The sequence below is a fragment of the Notolabrus celidotus genome, chromosome 1 (assembly GCF_009762535.1).
Source record: "Notolabrus celidotus isolate fNotCel1 chromosome 1, fNotCel1.pri, whole genome shotgun sequence".
NCBI classification, from domain to species: Eukaryota; Metazoa; Chordata; class Actinopteri; order Labriformes; family Labridae; genus Notolabrus; species Notolabrus celidotus.
The window spans coordinates 7,366,504-7,386,730 of NC_048272.1; the positions used below are offsets into that span (position 1 = coordinate 7,366,504).

The 20,227-nt window shown below is 38.6% G+C and overlaps 3 protein-coding genes across 3 annotated transcripts; 2 read left to right on the top strand and 1 right to left on the bottom strand.

Moving 5' to 3' along the window:
• The first annotated feature begins 1,338 nt into the window (after positions 1 to 1,338).
• ndufaf3 (NADH:ubiquinone oxidoreductase complex assembly factor) lies at positions 1,339 to 4,495 on the top strand. Its single transcript, XM_034686537.1, has 5 exons — positions 1,339 to 1,584; positions 3,193 to 3,388; positions 3,546 to 3,612; positions 3,723 to 3,823; positions 3,948 to 4,495. The coding sequence occupies exons 1-5, from the start codon at positions 1,403 to 1,405 to the stop codon at positions 4,053 to 4,055; spliced, it is 654 nt and encodes a 217-aa protein (XP_034542428.1). The 5' UTR covers positions 1,339 to 1,402; the 3' UTR covers positions 4,056 to 4,495.
• A 1,857-nt stretch (positions 4,496 to 6,352) lies between these two features.
• On the bottom strand, positions 6,353 to 10,936 carry zgc:112334 (uncharacterized protein LOC619199 homolog). Its single transcript, XM_034686675.1, has 11 exons — positions 10,859 to 10,936; positions 10,296 to 10,403; positions 10,108 to 10,204; positions 9,888 to 10,022; positions 9,610 to 9,808; positions 9,384 to 9,515; positions 9,035 to 9,134; positions 8,738 to 8,909; positions 8,494 to 8,638; positions 7,344 to 7,398; positions 6,353 to 7,245 (listed from the first exon to the last, which is right to left on the bottom strand). Exons 1-11 carry the CDS (start codon positions 10,898 to 10,900, stop codon positions 7,099 to 7,101), a joined length of 1,332 nt encoding a protein of 443 aa, XP_034542566.1. The 5' UTR covers positions 10,901 to 10,936; the 3' UTR covers positions 6,353 to 7,098.
• A 1,721-nt stretch (positions 10,937 to 12,657) lies between these two features.
• LOC117814766 (transmembrane protein 43) lies at positions 12,658 to 19,500 on the top strand. The gene is made up of 12 exons (XM_034686274.1): positions 12,658 to 12,868; positions 14,055 to 14,201; positions 14,308 to 14,442; positions 15,567 to 15,661; positions 15,780 to 15,829; positions 15,926 to 15,995; positions 16,085 to 16,155; positions 16,248 to 16,375; positions 16,485 to 16,559; positions 17,778 to 17,879; positions 17,967 to 18,084; positions 18,174 to 19,500. The coding sequence occupies exons 1-12, from the start codon at positions 12,851 to 12,853 to the stop codon at positions 18,374 to 18,376; spliced, it is 1,212 nt and encodes a 403-aa protein (XP_034542165.1). The 5' UTR covers positions 12,658 to 12,850; the 3' UTR covers positions 18,377 to 19,500.
• Positions 19,501 to 20,227: the final 727 nt, after the last annotated feature.

Genomic DNA, 20,227 nt, shown 5'->3' on the forward strand with positions numbered 1-20,227 from the left:
CCATACAATGCAAATACATTAAAGAACCATATATGTGTACTACTGAGCATTAACGTGTTTCATGGAGCAGAAGATATAATGACTAGTTGCCTATAAGTATTGTTTTTTGTTTTTTTTTAGAGTTTTCAAAAATGCAAGTAAACAGAGACAAAGGACAAAACAATAACAGACATGGGAAAGAAAATATACAATATAATAGGACATAGGAGACACCACAACACTGGACATGACACTTGGGGGGAGGGGGGGGTTACATGATAATTCATAACCAATTCATGATGGGTGAGTTAGGTTACAGTACACAACGAAACATCTAAGAGGCTGAATAGCTGATATAACAGCAGCAGGTAGACGACAATGAACAAAACCATGAACACAGATAAATACAGTACAAAGCTCCTAACCCAGACCTCCCCTGACAATGTCCCAGAGTCCACTCAGAGCTTGGTCAAATTCTTTTGAGAGACCAGCAGCTCTCTCCATATTTAGCGGGTCAAGGTAATCCTCCAGCCAAGAGTCCTTCATGAAGCATGCTGGCTTTCGCTCCTTCCAGTTAAGAAGAATCAACCTTTTAACCTAAAGGCACCCGAGGGCCCACAGGCATGTGACAGCAGGGCTAGTTTTAGTCTGGGGCTTATAGCCCAAAATGCAAACAGAAGGGGAGAAAGGAAGAACAGTATGCAACATTCCTGTCATGACGATATGCACTTCTGCCCGCCTATAAGTATTGTAATGGTGCAAAAAGTCAAACTTCACAGGCATGTTCCTTTATTGGAATGTCAATGTACATAAATGTGGTTTTTTTTTAAGGTGACAAGCCAGAATGAAAACAAGCCAAAATAAAATACGGGTAACGAGGCCATATTTAAAATGTAAGAAGTAGAAAGTACAGATAATTGCATGAAAATGTAAGGAGTAAAAGAAAAAAGTCTATATAAACTCAGTTTCTACTTAAAACTAAAAGTGTAAATCAACTCAAATATAATGACATGAACGGTTTATGATATGATATTGATTATATCATGCACATATTATAGATTATGTCATGCTTAAGAGTATAGGGGCTCAAAAATCACCATTGCTTGAACAAATTGTAACTATATATCAACTATTTTATAAGATTATATATGTATTTTTTTTCTATGTAAAAATTTAAATTTCACGCAATCAATTGGAGCTTTTGATACACACACACAGCCATAAGTCTTTATAGACTTTGTAAATAAAGTAAAAAAAAAAAATCATGACACTCATTAGGGTATTATTTTCTCCAGTTGTTAATGTAATCAAATAAAATCTAATCTTTAGCGATCACTAGTTAAACTTCACATTTTTAGTGAATATCTTGGTTCAAAGGGAAGTATTGTCAGGACCACTAATGCGTTAAAAAAAAAATCGCTCGATGTTGCGTTACACAACACCGGAAATAAGCGGCTGGTGTAGCAGTGAATTGTGTCCCCCCTGTCTGTCGCCGACTGGAGTGAGTTACTTTGTGAACATGGCGAGCGCAGTGTGTGCCAGACTCCTGCTCAAGAGATCAACACAGGGGTCTATCTTCTCTAGGACAGTGCCCGCTCTCTCATCGTAAGACTGTTTGTATTTTAAAGCTGTTGGTTAATTTAAACTGGAGATTGTAGAGTCAGTGAGGTGGTTTGAGTTACTGTCAGGTGACTTCTCTACCCTCTGTGAAGAGCCTTCCAAACTGAGACAAATGTCATGCTAGTATTATAAATACCGTGTTGATAGTGTTAAGGGCCGTGTATGGACATGCATGATTTCTGGAAAAAGAACATGAGGACGACCCTAGTCCTGCTGTGTGATTTTACACTGTAGGTTATAATGTCAGGGGACGGTTCCCACTGCGTGTTTACTCAGGGATCCTACATGTGCACCAGGACAGACATATTTGCATGCAGACCAGAACAACAGATAGCCAACATTTAATTACTGATTACATATTGTTTTTCATAACTTATTATGATAGATAGATAGATAGATAGATAGATAGATAGATAGATAGATAGATAGATAGATAGATAGATGGATTTAATCTGTAATTTAATTTCTATATTTTCCTCTTCCTCCCAGTGTGGGATTTAGCTTATATTTTTTTGTACAGTAATGTTGACACCTTGTGACAGTTACATTTTAAAAATAGATATATGGCTTACTTTGAATACAGCAAATAACTGTCAAACAGCAAATGTCAGTCAAACATACATTTTTTACATTTTAACCTTTAAAGTTTTTTTTAAAATGTTTTGTTCAACTGTCTAAAGAAACCTTGAACTGTCATCTACTTAGATCTTCACAACTATTTTTAGAAGGGATAAAGAACAAATGTCAAAGTCATCTTATTTTAGAGTCAGAAGTTTTTATATTTGATTTTCCTCTACTCCTTTGTGTCAGACAAATCAATTTAGGTTGTACAAAATGCATTTTGGAAAGTCATCCCTCTAAATTTCTCACAATTTTCTTCCACAGTATAGACCTAGCAGTTATGTGATCAATACAGAAAAATATAAATGGCTTGATTTACAACGAGCGAGCAGTCTATGTTAGTAATATTTTGATGGAGGTCCAACTGGTGAAGGCGGTGCCTAATATCAGGCAGTGGAAAAGTTGTGGGAGCTGATTAACTTTTTCTGTTACACCATGTGTGAAATTTAACAGAAAAAGATGTGTGCATACATTTTAACCATTATTTAAGGGTTCTTTAAAGAGAGACGCATTTTACTTATTGTCCATCCAATATTATCTGGGGCTCCATCTGGTGGAGACAGTCATTACGTTCACCTCTGGCAAGACTCGGCTGGAAGGTGGTCCATGACATCTCAAATCGAAAAGATCAGTCAAGCTTAAAACATTTTTGATACCAGTCAGGAAGGGAAAGTGTAACATCACCAGGCTGAAATATGCTACAGACAAGCAGATTTTTTTTTCTGTAGAAACAGACCTTAAGCTGTCCTGCCAGTAGGATGGCAGCAGGCTCTTGGACTTAAAACTCGGTCACATGGCAAAATTTCTTTGCTGTTGCCTACTTCTTATGATGGAGAATGTCCTGAGGCATTAAATACTTAATTATAGAGAGACTGATTCAGGCCTGAAGCACAGTGATTAATAAGAAATTATCATTTCTGTGTACTTAACATGGTGTGGGTTCAAATAAAGTTGACCTGTGCTTTGTTCCAGCCCGTTTCTGTCTCGTGCGCATCGATTGGGTCCCAGTGATGATGAAATGTACCAGCGTACAACGGTGTCTGTCATGCAAAAGGAGCCGGGAAGCGGCATTATGATCCACAGCTACAGTTCTCATGGATTCAACATCGATGGTAACAGAGTGTTCGGGCCCTGTGCTGTACTGCCTCCAGCCATCCTGCAATGGAATGTGAGCCCAGAACCCAAATTGGCTCCACAGCTTGTAGTTTGTTTTGACATTTAATGCTCTGTATAAATTTAAACAATTATCTTAGCCATGCCTTTTTAATGCTTTAAATCTCCTTCTCTCCTTCTCTCTCTCCCTCCCCCTCTCTCTCATTCTGCAGGTTGGCAGTCATAAAGACATTACAGAAGAAAGTGTTTCACTTTTTCACATGCTTGAACCAAGAATAGGTACAAATAACAGCACACCAACAAAAATAGATCAGATCTGCTGTTCTTCAGTAAGAACGAAACCTTTGCTTTTGTTTATCATTTGTATTTTTCTCTTTTTATTTCGGTAGAGATTCTGGTGCTGGGGACAGGCGCACGCGTTGAACGAATCAACCCCTCAGTCCTCGCTCTATTTAAAAAGAAAGGCATCGCTTTGGAGGTGCAAGACACGGTAAACTGCGCCCTTTGTCTCAGTTAGTAGAGTGCATTTGATAACTCAGACAGCACACAACCCTCATTCTGCTGCTCAGATTTACCCCTATAACTTTTCTTTTTTTGTCTCTGCTGTTTTGCAGCCAAATGCATGTGCAACCTTCAATTTCTTGACCAGTGAGCGGAGAGTTGTAGCTGCAGCTCTGATCCCTCCACCTGTCAGCACTGCGCTGGAAGTGACACAGGAATAAGTGTTGTGATGTCATCACAAACGAGGACTGATTTCTTGCAGATGAAGATTATAGAGGTTCACGAATGACCTGAGACCTGTGGGATATTTGTTCATCCTCTGCAAAAAGCTTCTAAAAAGATCAAGTCGGTGACATCCAGCTCTGAAACACGAAGAAAAACTAGACTATAACTCTTATTCTTTGAGATTGAAGTGTTAAAGATGCTGTAGTGACCCAGTGAACTGAGCGGGAAGCTGGTTTGATTCCCGAAGTGGACAGCAGTGTCACAATCAGGTGACGCTTTCAGGCAGCTTGGGGGTGTGAGTTTGTATGAGTGGAATATGCACAAGTGCTTAGTTTAATGTAATTAAGGAAGTCCATTAAGAATAATAAGACTGTAATAAAGTGTAAAGAAATACTTTTACTGAGCATAAAATAAGTATTAAAAGTGTTATATGTAATAAGTGATAAAAGTGTCATGACTCTTATGTGTTTCGTGCCTATAATAAATGTATAAGGACACCTATATGTCCTATGTTTTGTTTGGAAGACACTGAGAGGCACTGTTGTTTAGCAGCAGTCTAAAATACATCTGTTCCAGCCCTTTGCCTGAGGTGTTGCTGCTGACTGTGCTTCATGAGGTTAATCCTCTTTATTCTGTGCTTCTGTCTGTCAGCCTCCAGCAGTGCTGCCACCAACAAGCTGTCCGTCTACAGCACATGGCATAATTCACAGGCTTTGTCCTTCTCGTACATAATCCTCCATAGATAATAGACACCACAAATCCTCATCATCTCTACGCACATCAGCTTTAATCATCTGCCTCCTGCAATGCTTAAATCCTGTAAAAACAGAGGGCTGCAGGATTGAAAACAACTGCTGCTGCTGCTACAAACTGTGACACTGACCGGTTCTTAAAGGGGCAATAATTCTAAAAAGCTCATTTAGGTTTTCTTAATCCAAGTGTACAAGTGATGTAGTGAGTTAAATTGAAAGGAATTATCTAAGCCCATTAAAGCCCCTTTAGGAAGTTTTTGACTGGTTATGAAACAGAATGAAATTAACATTGATGCCTCTTTTATGACCTACAAAAGCAAACAAGACCATCAACAAAAATATGTAGTATTGTCATTTTTAATGCTTTGGTGCATTGTGACGGTGTAGGTGTCAGATGAGATGATTTACAACTCACTGAAGAAACAGCCTTTTTTTTAAATTTTCCACATCAAATATCCATAGTGAGTGATGCAAGAAATATGGTGAGATTTGTTGTCATGAAACACTACTTTCATATGTACAGACCGGTACAGACAGAGACGGCCCTAACCGTCTTGGTGCCCTAGGCAAGATTTCAAATGGTGCCCCTTGTATTATAACCAACTCCACCAACAATCGCATCACCTAGACACTTAAGGAAAACTGACATACAGCTTCATGATTTAAACTTTTCCTTTTTTTAAAAATAAAATTACTTCTAAAAGAACATTAATAAAACAGTAATAATGGAAAAAAGTATATTAGATATATATTGTATTTAAGCCTATCCTACATTTTTTATCCAATTAAGCTAACAGCTACAAAAGTGTAAATAAACAAAACAAAACAAAGACAGTAAATCATGAACACTGATAACCTTCAAAAACCGCTCCGCAAACTAATTTTTTAAAAATCAAAAGTGAATCACACAACTTTAAATGTATACTGGCATCACTCTGCAATTTGACCCCAAATTATATACAAAATAAAACAAGATTATTTTTCCTGTTGGCTTCAAATTTCCTTCCTCACTCATTTATGTCCAGTGTCTTTTCAAGAAGGAAATGCAGCTGTTATTATAAAAATGTGTGCTGTTTGAGAAGAAATCTTCTGCTCATACAACATACATTCTATTCCTCTCTAAATAGGATGAAAGTGACATTACGTCTAACTGACCCAAACTAGTCTAAAGCAAGGGTTCCTAAACTTTTCAGCCTGTGACCCCCAAAATATTGGTGCCAAAGACTCGCGACCCCTCAAAGTGATTTAATGTGGCCTCATTTAGCTGGCCTGCAGAAAATTAGCAAATTATATACAAAATAAAACAAGATTATTTTTCCTGTTGGCTTCAAAATTTCTTCCTCACTCATTTAGGGTGCAAGTGGCGCCCCCTTTGGAAGAACGGCGCCTCTAGCATTTGCCTAGTCTGCCTATGCCACGGGCCGACCCTATCAAATCAGTGCAGATGCAAGAAGTAGCACTTTGTCAAGCGGTTGCTAAAATTTACAAACAGATAGTTCCTTACAGGAGCTTTAAATAAACATAAAAAATAACCTGTTATATCAATTTAAGTAGTAATACGCTATTTTTAAAACTTGATGTCTGACAGAAGTTTAAAGTGTTTTTTGTGAAATGGTCAGCTAAGAACCCTCAGAGACATTTATTACATTGTCCTACATCTAAACAACACAAATGTGCAATAACGGCCCTTATAAGGACCAACAAATAGCAACAAGTCCTTCAATATAATTTCACAAAAAGGTAGAAATTTAACTCAAATAAAATAAGTAAAAAACTGAGACAAAGGAAAGCCACTCAATGCTTACATATTACACTCACTGTGCTTTACAGAACATCCTCTGCTTTATGACTGCAGAAAGTATTGCCAACAGTTATGTCATTATGAACGTAGACTCCAAGCAGACATGCCTCCATACATTTTATTACCCTGTTTCTCTGTGATGATGAGAAACTTATTTTTCGTTATCCCAGGAAGTCAAAGCTGGTCATTGTTACACATTAATTTATCGAGTTATCCAAAGATAACAAAGCTTGTGTTCTCATGATAACAGGATCATTTTCTGGTGATATTGAAAACAAAACAACAGGCTGGTCACTGTGAAAGATTTTGCAACTCTGAGGATTCAAGTTATGATGACCATGTGATAGAGTCAAGGGCTCAAGAAAACAATGCATTGTCACATGAAAACTGAGTATATAAAATGTATGGATGCATGTCCGCTTAAAGCCTTCATAATAGTGACCTCCCAGTGGTTAACTTATTTGATCCTGATGTTGAAAGTCTTCCTCAGTCTTCATCAGAGGTGTGAGACTGGTGCCTCTGTGATCGTCCCCAGCAGAGCTCTGTTCCTGTGATCCGCTGGTACATTCCTTTGATGTCCTCACATTCAGACACAAAGTAGTTTGTTGCATCGTATGAGCTGGACACAAAAATCTAGAAAAGGCAGAGAGATGTAACCTAAAACACTTAGACTTGTTTCTATCTTTACTTTTTTAATTGAAGAAATTCTTGTTTATGAATCGTCTAATTACCTGACTATTTCTTCCATCTTCATTGGGAACCAACAGGTTGCTGATTGAAACAAATCTAGATGGTATAGATAGCATCAGATAATAAAATGAAATGTCAACACACTGCTACACTGCAAAAACTCAAATTCTACGAAGTGAAATGGTCACATTTTTAGTCAAAATGTCTTATCCCACTTGATTTAAGATAAATGTACTTAACAGGTAACATTTGAGCAAGATAGAGGGACTTCTTTTAAGACAATGCATCTTAAATATTGTGTTAAGTCAAATAATCTTGAAATGATCTGGTTTTGAGTTAATTTAGAAGAAAAGGTTTATTTTACATTTCATACATTTTTCAAGCTGAGATCTTATTTGTAGGAGACGGATAATCTTGATTTAAGACAAACCCTTTACTTGATTTAAGTCAATGCATTTTACTGGAGAATCTATCAGAAAACAGCTCCATTGAAAGAAAGAAAGAAAGAAAGAAAGAAAGAAAGAAAGAAAGAAAGAAAGAAAGAAAGAAAGAAAGAAAGAAAGAAAGAAAGAAAGAAAATTTGTTTTTTTAAGGGTGGGTTAAAGTTTTCAGGCACTGTTTCTTCTAAATCAGATAAAAATATACATCCTCAAACTACATGCACACAATGAAACACCTACTTTTGATCCTAAAAAACAACATGACTGAATATTAGTATATATCCAGTTAACTATTAGAAGACATTATATCTCAAAATGCTCAAATTAAACATTGTAATCTTATTTCAAGTACAAGATGGTCTTGACCCTAGAGAAATGCTGCTATAATACAACTCAAATTAAGGTGAATATCTCAAATGAAGAAGTTGACATGAAATGTCTTAGTCCAAAAATCTTTTTTTGAGTGAAAAAATACTAATTGTTAGCATTCCTGGCTTATTCTGAGACACTAATCTTTATAAATACTGGCAAAATATTGCTTAAAATAAGTTTTCCCTGCTAATTTTAAGATCACAGTTTTCCAAATATTACGTCTTATTTTAAGAAATCTTACCAATCAAATTTTCACTTGTTCTATTGGCAGATTTTTTTTTGCTTATTTCAAGGTAAAAGTACCTTGAATTAAGTTTTTTTCCTTGTTTTTGTAGGGGCATTTTCCAGTGTAGATCAAAGGCTTGAAAATGTGACTCACTTTTGGTTGATGGGCTCGAGAAGCTCCAGTGCTGGCTGGATTTCTTTCTCTGGGTTGTTGGTTTCCACTGTGGTGCTCACTGTGGCGATGTACAGCCCGTCAGGGGCCACAATGTGAGCATAGGACACCACAGATATGTAAATATCTGCAGAGAAAAAAGAGAAGGGCTTTTTTCCTATACTCATACATCATTCTGAGCAGCTTTTGGGGGGAAACATTTTGTCACAACACACAAAGTAAATACCGGATTTCCTGTTGAGTTGTGTTTGAGGGATGATGATTTGACAGGAGTTTGCCTCGTGGGTGTTTTTAACTGGATGGTTTAATAAACAGATGACTCTTATCACACGGCCTACTTTCCTCACTCTGTTAGGGACGTAGCTGGGGTCACAGATGAGCAGTTTGCACTGGAACAGCTGTTCCAGAGAGACAAAAGAGACAAAATCACCAAGTGCAAAACTCTGCGGCTGGATCTTTTCTAGCAACATCCCAACATATTTGCAACAACTTCTCTATCCTTCCTCTACATTGATGCACTTGCCTTGCCCTCAGATTTCACAGCTTCCACTTTGCTGCTGTTCATCACAATCTCATCCACAGCTCTGTTCATCAGGAAGGTTCCACCGGACTCTGCACTCAATCTGGAACATGGATACAGGAAAGAGCCACATTTTCTGACCCTACCCATGAGCATTATAATGGCAGGAAAATCAATACGACAGCTATCAATCATATCTTCTAACATACATTTACATCTTGATATCTGTTTTGGTGTTTTGATGTGAAACATTAAATGTGTGGTTGGTTGCCAACTTGATGTAGAACCCAATAGATAAACTCAAACTTTTCTGAAAGTATTCAGGAGAAAAACTAAGTAATAATGCTGTAACCTGGCAAATCCCTGAGGTAGTTCTCCCAGCCCGTTCAGAGGGTAGAGGTAAGGACTTGTGTTATGACGGGACAGAGACTCAGAGTACAGCCTGATCCGTCTGATGGTTTCCAAACACGGCTGGTCCAGGTAACTACAGAGGACGGTAAATCAGAGAGGGAAGGTTTCAAACTTAAGTACCAGCTTTCACCATTTGACAAAGTTAAACTTTATTTTCTTTGACAGACCTCTCGCTGCTGTGTAAGGCGATGGCGTGACCTGTGAACTCCTGAACATTTACTCCCAGGTCAAAGCGGCAGAACAGGTCTCGGGTGGTGGTTTTATGAGGATCCATGTCTTGGTAACTCCGAGGGTTTCTCAAGTTAAAGTTCTGTGCAAAATGCAGCAGTTTTCTGAAGCGTCTCTTGTCAAACATGCCCAATAGATCTGAAAGGTAAATGCCTCAGTGAATACTATGAAATAGAGCTGTTTATATGCATGCACAGGTACAGTATGTGTTTTTCACCTGAAGCATGGGCATCCTCCTCTGTGCCGGGAACTTTGTGAACTTTTCCTGCTTTGTAAACATAGCTGCCTTCAACAACCTTGAAGTCCAGATATCGTGTAACCTCAGTGTGCACCAAGATTTGCACCAGATCACCTAATGCAAACACAACAGAGGGGTAAAGTACATTCCTTCTCTAAAATGATGCAAGACACTCTTTCAAACAGCACTCTGGTCTCACCATTTGCAAGAAAAAACTTAGGGATGAGGTCAATGTTCCACTCTTTCCCGCGTCCTAATGATTTAGCAGGAGCAGGAACTTCAAACATCTTGAACAGCTGTTAATGTGGAAATGTAAAATAGTTAAAACCACACTTCACTAATGTATCAGCAGCTGCTCTTGTAAGGTTTGTGTTTGTGTTGATGCACCTGCTCGAGGGGAGAAATAGATGCACTCTCTCCTCCGTAGTAAGGATTCTTGTCAATGTGAAGAACCTTTTTCCCACTTTGAGACAACAAAGCGGAAAGGACACATTCCTGAGACAGAGAGGGATTCACAATGACGTGCAGGACAAGTTAGAACATAGCAGGAGTAATTCAAGAGCATAATGATGTCAGTGATTTGAGTTTCTTAAAACTGAACATGTGACCATTTTTGCTGGAAAAAGAAACTTGTGTGATAAAAACCTGTTCAAAGATGATAACAGATAAGGTATTAGCCAAAGCATTCAAGGCAGTGAAAAAAACGTTTGCATTAAGAAGTCAACCAGACCCTTAAAACATTTACCTTAGACAGCTTTCATTAGCACTACAAGGATCATGAGGAGATTATGAGGCCAAAACTCTGCAGCTTTACATTTCTTTATATTATTTTCTCTGCTCTTAAGAGGACGTCCGTAGACCAACAGTATGAGTGGCAGGGGGAAAAAGTGTATGCAAATTTCCCTCTTTACATTATATCTATATTTAACAATAATTATATGTTTTCTTACCTTAAGTCCAGTTCCAAGCACAATAATATCATATTCCTGCATCCTAACAGTCTCTGCACCTGTTTTCACCGCCTCAGAGTCTCTGTGCTTTTCTTGAGTGTAGCATTGTGGGTTTGTGCTTGTGTGTGTGTGTGTGTGTGTGTGTGTGTGTGTGTATGTCAGCATGGGCATATGTGTTTACAGAGAGACACAGTTGATGATAAGTGACAGTAATTGCTGTGTGTTCTCCTTTTCAATAATCCTCTTAAGACATGCATAGCTGTTTGTTTGTGTGTGTGTGTGTGTGTGTGTGTGCGTGTGTGTGTGTGTGTGTGTGTGTGTGTGTGTGTGTGTGTGTGTGTGTGTGTGTGTGTGTCTGTGTGTGCACGTGTGTGTGTGTGTGTGTGGGGGGGGTGCGTGTGTGTGTGTGTGTGTGTGTGTGTGTGTGTGTGTGTGTGTGTAAGAGAAGAGGGAGAGAATAGCTTTCATAGATTTAGGTTTTATATCCATCGTTGCTTTAAGCTGTGGGGTTTCCCTGTCCCTGCAGATTAATGTATTAAATGATTAAATGAACAGGATATCATCAGTTAAAAGTGAATTAATGATTGAAGTTTAAAGTACATTTACATGTACTGAGCTTAAAGTTCCCCCTTTGACTAATGTATTAAAATGTAAGATAGTTTTATGAGATATGCCTTTGCTGATCCCTAGTGGTGTAACCTGGTTGTTGCAGAAGCACAGGTACAGAGATAATTACATAGTAATAGAGAAACAAAACAGAAACCACATTAGCCATAAAAAACATAAAATACAAAATACAATGAAGGTATTTAAATGTGAGGTTTAGATGTAAGATGTCTCTGGTGTCTGCTCACAACTTTCTGATATTAGTAGTACCCAAACGGATTAGTCTTTTAAAACAAGACTCTACAAATTAACCAACTAGTTGCATGTCCAGTGACTTTTCAAGAAGCAAATGCAGCTGTTATTATAAAAATGTGTGCTGTTCGAGAAGAAATCTTCTGCTCATACAACATACATTCTATTCCTCTCTAAATAGGATGAAAGTGACATTACGTCTAACTGGCCCAAACTAGTCTTAAGCAGGGGTTCCTAAACTTTTCAGCCTGTGACCCCCAAAATATTGGTGCCAAAGACTCGCGACCCCTTCTGTCCCTCAAAGTGATTTAATGTGGCTCATTTAGCTGGCCTGCAGAAAATTAGCCTAGCTATAGGAGCATGTGTCTGTGTTTCCTGTGCTGTTATGAATTAACCTACTGCTACTGATGCTTTTGATAATTAACTGTTCACTAACCCTAAACTTAAGTCGTGTGGCAAAAAGAAAGGCAGAAAACTAATTACATTTTCTATTTTCAAGGTTTTATTTCATGTTTAGCTTGTATTTTTGTCCATATTTTTTACTATAATGAGTAAAATTGACTAATTTTAGATAACTTTTGTCATTCATCTTTTTTTTTGTTGCATTTTTTCAGTATTTCCTTGTTCACCACAAGTTAACAAATTAGATATAAGTAATACAAAACCAACAAAGAGAAGAAAAAATATATAAATAGAAAAAATACAAAAAAATAATAATAAACAAATACTAATAATTAACAGTACCAACCAAGATAAACATGAGAAAACAAGGAAAATAAACAAAAACGAATGTGTCTCGCGACCCCCCAGGGGGTAAAGCATAGGTCTAAAGGTCTAAAACCACTAAAACGACCTTCTATTAAGAACTCTATTTCCCATCATGCCTCGTAATCAGATTTCCGGGTCGGTCTTTTTCAGGTTCGCTTGTTAAATACTCCAGCACACTCAGGCAGCGTTGGTGGGAAATGGTTTGCTATCTTGCTTCGACTCCGCCCAACCACAATGAGTTTCGGTGTACGCCGGCTCCATCGCAACCCATCCCATGTACGGAGGGTGAATAGACTTCCTGTCGCTTGCATCTCCCAGACCTCCAACACCTCAGACTGACTGTGGACTTGAACCGGACTTTAAAAAATGTCTTCACCACCGACAGTAAGTGTTGTTATTGCAATGCCTTGTTGACTTACAACAAGTGCTCATGGATTTCAGTAGTGGCTGTTACAGCAGCCTCCAAGTTACCACCGATTCTGTTTTACCTAATGTCACAGCAGAAAGTAACTTGAACTGACTCAAACTAAAAGTTAAGACTCTGTGAAACTTTTCCCTGCACTATTTCGTTGATTTAACCCAACGATATGCGTATAACAACAGCTCACCTACACGTATATCTGTGCAAACCTGAAAGTGTGGTTAGAAAGTACATTTGGCATAGAACCAAAGGAGTGTGATTGGTGCACGCCCAGCTTTCTGACAGGAGACACACATATTTGTTCACAGATGTAATAAAGCTTGGTACTTTCAAAACCCTCCTTTAAGTAGATGTACCTACTCTGGCCTATCACATGTATGCAACACATACAGTGAATATAAGACAAAGTGATGATTAACATATCAACAATGGTTCAAAGCAAATTTTCATTTCTGTCTGTTCAATGTTTTTTCTTTGATGGAGTTAAATGTAACCCAGCTTAATCAGACATTTAATAGGATGTCATTGAATTTACTCTCTAAACTACGGTGGCCCTGAAGGACAAAACACATTTACAAAAGATGAAACACTTTTACAAAGTTTGAGACAAATTTACAATTTGGAAAACATTTTTACATTTTATAAAACAAAATTACATCAGCAAAACACTTTTACGATTTCAAAACAAATTAACATTTCCTTTTTATGGAAAGGGAATGTCCCAAATACTGGAAGTGATCAGGTGAGGGATCATTTAGTTTGTTTTGATGGAGAGAAACCAAATGGAGTTGGACATGGTTTATATATTAGGACATCCTCAGGTCTCAAAGTGAGGTGTCAGACCTCAGATGAAAAAGCATCATGTCTCCGCAAAACCTTCATCATGTGTCAGAGTTCAGATTCAGTGGCCTCAGACCACATAGCCTCAGGCTAAACTGAGTCAGGCTGAAAGGAGTCAGACTTAATGGTAAAAGTGTTCCGTCGTTTGTAAAATTTTTCTCCAACTTTGTAAAAGTGTTTCATCTTTTGTAAATTTGTTTTGTCCTTCAGGGCCACCGTACTAAACTACATACCATTTATCTCCTCTCTGGATATTGAGCTGTGGTCATTTGGGGAATCCAAATTTTCAACTTCTGATGTTTGTTTCAGTTTTCAGATACAGACCCAAACCAACACAGACGTGTGTCTTCAAAGTCCAACCCTGGATTCCTGGAGCGACTCAGTGAAACTGCAGGAGGGACCGTCTTCGGCATCGGACTGTTTTTCCTTTCATTTTATGTTCTCTTCACCAATGAGGTAAGATACAGTACACAGTAGAAAACAGTTGCAGTGAACTATTGAAACATCAAAGTAACTTGATGTATCAGCAGACTAGATAAAACTATGTGCTCTAATGTTTTAGGGACGGGCTCTGCGAACAGCGTCTGCTCTGGATGAGGGTCTGTCTCAGGTCGTGTCGTTGGAGTCTTTCTCAAGCCTTGACCCCCAGAACAACAACCGTTTAGTCCACCTGTCTGCCAAGCTCAGCACCTCACAGGTAGACAGTGACACCTTGATTTTTATTTTTTTCCTTATGTAGTGTGTTCTTCAAAATGGGAGCTTTTTGGTTTAACTTTTTTAAATAAAAAGTTTCCATTGGTATGAGCATTAAATATATTTGTATGCCTGACATCAATGCAATACTATAATATTAATACATTAAAGCAATCATAATAAAAAACTTTCTTCAACAAAACTGGGACAAATCAGATATCATCACCATCGATCCCAAATCCCTCATCACAGCCACCCAAAACGTCTCCTTCACATTTGATAACACCACTCTGACTCCATCAACCCATATTCGAAACCCCTGTATAAGTTTTGACACCAACCTCACCTTTGAAAAACATGTCACTAACATCACTAGAACAGCCTTCTTTCACCTAAAAAACATTGCACAACTCCACCCAGTACTCTCCTTCCCTGCAGCTGAAACCCTTATCCATTCATTCATCACCTCCAGAGTTGACTACTGTAACAGCATCCTATGTGGCTCATCATCCAAAGTCCTCAATAAACTCCAGTACATCCAGAACTCAACTGCCCGTCTACTCACTCGCTCACTTCCGTTTACGTGATCACATCACCCCCGTCCTCCAAAACCTCCACTGGCTCCCTGTCCCCCAACACACTCCTCCTCCTGACCTCCAAAGCCCTCCATCACCTGTCCCCCTCCTGTCTCACTGACCTGCTTCACCCTCACAACCCCTCCCGTGCTCTCCGCTCCTCTGTTGAAAACCTGCTCTCCCCACCCTGTAGGACCAAGCACCGAACCTGGGGCGACAGGGCTTACTCCATTGCTGCCCCCGCCTTCTGGAACTCCCTCCCCAAACACAAATGCAACTCCACTGACCTACAAACATTCAAATCCCACCTCAAAGCTCACCTCTTCAGAACCGCTTTTAAATATTAATGTTTTTATATCCACTCTGTTTCTATTTTTGTTTCTTTTATTGTGTCTTTTATTGTATGCTATTTGTGAAGTGTCTTTGAGTTTTCTGAAAAGCGCTATATAAATAAAATGTATTATTATTATTATTATTATTATTATTATTATTATTATTATTATTATTATTATTATTATTATTATTATGTCATTAATCCTCTGTCTCTTTGTAGCCCCTGCATGACCCAAACTACAGAGTGGTGATGCATGCAGTGAAGCTGAAGAGGGAGGTGGAGATGTATCAGTGGGTGGAGTACCGGGACAGCAAGTGAGTTTGTCATCATGCTCATAAGTCTGTCAACATTCAGGGTGGAATCAGGTGTGAAAATATGTAGAGTGAGTAAATTTAGCCTGAGGTGAGATTTGATGCTGTGTGGTCATTTCAGGGATTACCAGGAGGATGGAGAGACCAAAACTGAAACAACGTACAACTACAGTGAGTATAATATTCTATAGCAAGATTATGCTGCAACCTGTTAGCATACCGTGTTTGACCTGAGCTGAAGCTTTGTGTGTGATTCCTGTTCTGTAGACACTGAGTGGAAATCAGAGCTGATCAACAGTCGTAACTTTGACAAGGAAATCGGTCACCAGAATCCAAGGTACTGTAATATGTCCCTGTTGTGTTCTGTGTCAAAGTAAATAACATGTCTGTGAGCAGATTGTTTCTAACATTCACTTTGATTCTTAGTGCCATGGCAGTAGAGAGTGTCACAGTCGTGGCTCCTGAGGTCAGAGTTGGACCTTTCATTCTGTCTAAAGGTACTTGAACATAGAGACACAAACAAACCAGATGTAAACACATACTGTTTGTTTCACTCTTAATCATGTGTTGTTTGCTCTGTCCTCTTCAGGCTTGGTGGAGCAGATAAATAACTTCCAGACACTGAGTCTGAGGGATTTTCCTCTCTCTGAAATCGACTCTTTTCTCACCATTAATGACGATTATTTCTATCACACTCAGAATCCACGCAGGCCGGAGGTGAGCGCTTTGATTACTTTCCCAAAATACATTTACATCTGTCCTCTGCTCATGTGCTCCACACTGGTGATGTTATTGAGTGTTTTGTTTTGTTTTTTTCCCCATAAAGGTTGGGGATGTGCGTGTGAGCTTCTCCTATGCTGGACTGAGCGGTGAGACGTCTTACCTCGGCCCTGCACACACTGTGAGTTTCTTTGGCACCTGAGCAAATGTAACATTCATCTAACTCTTGGTTACATCAGTTTATCATTGACTCGAAGCATTTTTCTGCATCTTTCCATTGAGACCTCCACATAGAATTCAGATATCTTGGTATTTATCAATCAATTAATCAATCTATCAATCTTTATTTATATAGCACCAAATCACAACAAACGTCATCTCAAGAAGCTTTTACAAACATAGCAGGTCTCATAGACTATACTCTATGTTAAATTATTACAAAGACCCAACATCAAGACAGGGTGAGACTCAGTCTTATCTCATCTTAACCCTCCTGTTATGTTCGTTTCTCAAGAACAGCAATAAGGGTCCGGGGTCAATTTAAGCCGGGGCATATTTAATTATCCAAAAGTGTCAGAAACCAAAAAAATCCCCCAAAACATTGTTTATATCTCATTATTAACTCCATTACTAACCATTTCAATCAATATCTAGTGCAAATGTCTTCTCAAAGATCATGGTTCAATGAGGATAACTCACTTGTTTTCAGGAAAATTCATGTTCAAACTGTTTGAATGTACATTGGAAAGACCTAAATATAAAAACCATAGTTTTACATGCCAAAAGTGATGTTGAAAAATTAACACGAGACACCTTATATGTCACATGCTACTCAGATGTTATGCTCTATTTAGTTGTTTTGGAAGGAGGTCGCTGCCTAAATGGGTCTCCACTTTGACTGCCGGGTCAAATTGGCCCGAAAAGTATAAATGTAATATAAACATGCAGGAGGGGCGGGTTGCAAATATGTGAAATGAACCATTTTCATTTTATATATTGATAACGCTAATTAAGCCAAGCAGAAGAAGTTTCATACCAAAACATTTTTTTTCCCCCAACTTTAAAATGGGTCAATTTGACCCGCAACATAACAGAAGGCTCAATCTACTAAGAGCAGAGCCCTTTGCAGCATTTAGCTGGTGACAGCGGCCAGGAGGAAAAGCTTCCTTTTAACCTCGAGCAGAACCAGACTCATGTAAGACAGCCATCTGCCTGTCCCAGTGTGTCAGTTCCCCTGGCAGTCTAAGCTTATAGCAGCATAACTAAGAGCTGAAACTATATGCTGATTAATTTTCCGACCATGAAGTAATCGATTAAATATTTCAGCTTTTATTAAAATTTTGAGTTTTGTTGAACACCTATTCAAGTTTGATCTTCCTGTATGTTATCTATTTTTCAGGCCAGTGTTGTGGCCATGCAGAGAGGGGAGCAGCTGATGCCTTTTAAAGCCAAGTCAGGAGACACTCTGGAGATCCTGTACCTGGAGGAGCTCTCTGCTGAGGTCATTGATATAGTAATATTCATATGTGTGTAGTTCTCCTCTTGGTCCTTGCTTCTTGGCGTTGATACAGTTGTTTTGTATCTATAGGAGGTTTTTGCGAAAGAACACCAGCAAAACAGTATGAAGACGTGGGGACTCAGGGCTGCAGGCTGGGCCCTCATGTTCCTCAGTATACAGCTGACCATGCGTATCATCTACACTTTGGGTAAATTAACACTCTCTGATGTTGAGAATCCATTTACAGATGTGTCCCTGTGTATCTCTCATGTACCTTCATCTGTTGTGTGCCGGCAGTGGACTGGGTTCCTGTTCTCAGAGATCTGGTGTCTGTGGGGCTAAAGATCTTCGCTTTGTGCGTCTCCTGCTCTCTGTCTCTGCTCACCATCGGAGCCGGTTGGTTCTTTTACCGTCCTCTGATGGCTGTGGCTCTGGGAGCACTTGCTCTGCTTCCAGTGTTTCTCGCCCGTTCAGGACTTCCGGCCAAGAAGAACGAATGACTTGTGAAGTGACAGTTATCTCAACGGTTTGTGCTGCATGGCTGCAGCCGACCATCAGGGATGTCAGACCGGTGTATGCAGTATGGGAGTTGCTTTGTTTGGGGGGAACACATATTTTGGTATTGAATGTGTTCTTGTTAAAAAGGAAGAAATTTTATTTTTACATATGTTTTCTTGTTTGTTTGTAATCTGTAATAAACATCAGTTTATTACCCTCAAATGTATTTATGAAAAAGAAAACATATTTTGTGCACTGTTATTAATCTGTGAGACTCTGCTGGAGGCTGTTTTTGTTGCTTTCATTTGGTGTCTTTGTTGTTATTCGATATGCTTTAAGTTTATTTACTCATTCTCTCTATATACATGTATACTTGATATTTTGTTGTTTGGAGATGAGCGGAGAACAGTTGCAGTCTTCAAATGTTGTTTCTCACACTTAAGTAATGTAAAATAGCCTTGTCTCATATTGTAAATAGAACTTACCAAAGACTTCTTGTGCTCTCTCATTCAGTTTATTCAGTACATCTTTTCAAATCTGATGCAGTCTGATACAAAAGCCCTGAAGTAACCCCTCCCTGGTGAAAGTGATGATCTGTTTTTCATAACTCTTTATAACCATGTTGGATAACCATATTTCTTTTCTGAGGCTGTTTCTGGTGAACTGTTCTGAGATATACTGTGAGATGATTCTAATGTTTAGTCTACAATCAAGGATTCTAACAGGCACAGAGGTAGTTTAACAAGGACTAAATTATAACCACTAAGTTAGAAGGTTCATTTCTCACTATCTGCTTCACTTGGAGAAACATTTTATATCATGACAAAGTGTGGACACAAACACTTACTGTGTGTTGGCACTTACCAAAGAATTTTGTTATTTTTTGTTGTATCAGTTGTATTGTTATGCAGTGTGTCCAAAATAAACACTTAGTGTGTGTCAGCAAAAGACCAAATCAACTCCTGGCTCCAATCGGAGTAAAAGGGAAAGAAAAGGGGCAGATGTGTTGGTCCTTCCTGTTTGGTATTGGCTCACTACAGAATCATGAGTAGTGGCAGGTATAAAAAATTGAGGCACACAAATGTTAGACTTTGCAATAAAGACATCCCTGAAGTTAGACAATGAAGGAGTTGGTTTATTTCAATCATTAAAGTGTCTTTTAAAGGGGTCTTTATACAATGTTTTTACATGGATTGTAATCATATCTAAATAATTGCATATCCTTAAAAATCCTGTAATTCAGTTCATTGAAATTTGGGGACCCTTTCTGAACTCTGTACACAACCTTTAAAACCATGATTCAGATGCAGCTTTATCATCGCTCTCTTTCAGATGTACAACTAGGTCCTTCATGGGACTGGGAAAGTATTTTACGTTATCACCTATCACTGGTAGTGACAGAGTAGGGATTGTTTTATAATGGTTGTTGTTTTGCTTTTTGTTTACCCTGATATTTTCTTTAAACTAAAAAGCAAAACAGTTACACAGGCTGTTGATGTAGGTCCATGCTTCACTTACTGACCATGTGCAGTAAACGGTCCTTTTCTTCCCCTTTGCGAATCTCTCTAACTTTTTTCCATGTAGATGTGTCTGCTAACTGCGTTTGGTGTTTATTTACAACATCCTCTAATATCAGTGACTGATCAGCACTGTGCTTCATGTATACCTTGAAGTAAGAGTTTGACTAAAAAAACAAAAAAAATCACATAACTGTTCAGTTGTTCTCAGCAGTATTAAAAAGCAGCTTGTATTGTAACATCGCCCACAAATCAGATGAGTACCCTCAACCTTGGGACTCAGAAATGGTTGACAGAAAATAATAATTGGTGCATACTGTTCACAATTTATCCTTT

What these genes read in the sequence shown, in the direction of transcription:
- LOC117814766 (XM_034686274.1), top strand. An exon ending in GTGGAGTACCGGGACAGCAA is followed by an intron (nt 15,662 to 15,779) that starts GTGAGTTTGTCA and finishes TGGTCATTTCAG; the next exon opens with GGATTACCAGGAGGATGGAG. An exon ending in TGAAACAACGTACAACTACA is followed by an intron (nt 15,830 to 15,925) that starts GTGAGTATAATA and finishes CCTGTTCTGTAG; the next exon opens with ACACTGAGTGGAAATCAGAG.
- ndufaf3 (XM_034686537.1), top strand. Translation starts at nt 1,403, where the DNA reads ATGTTGCGTTACACAACACCGGAAATAAGCGGCTGGTGTAGCAGTGAA. An exon ending in CAGCCATCCTGCAATGGAAT is followed by an intron (nt 3,389 to 3,545) that starts GTGAGCCCAGAA and finishes CTCATTCTGCAG; the next exon opens with GTTGGCAGTCATAAAGACAT. An exon ending in CTTTGGAGGTGCAAGACACG is followed by an intron (nt 3,824 to 3,947) that starts GTAAACTGCGCC and finishes GCTGTTTTGCAG; the next exon opens with CCAAATGCATGTGCAACCTT.
- zgc:112334 (XM_034686675.1), bottom strand. Translation starts at nt 10,900, where the DNA reads ATGCAGGAATATGATATTATTGTGCTTGGAACTGGACTTAAG. An exon ending in TGCTTGGAACTGGACTTAAG is followed by an intron (nt 10,404 to 10,858) that starts GTAAGAAAACAT and finishes TCTCTGTCTCAG; the next exon opens with GAATGTGTCCTTTCCGCTTT. An exon ending in GCCTTACACAGCAGCGAGAG is followed by an intron (nt 9,516 to 9,609) that starts GTCTGTCAAAGA and finishes CGTCCTCTGTAG; the next exon opens with TTACCTGGACCAGCCGTGTT.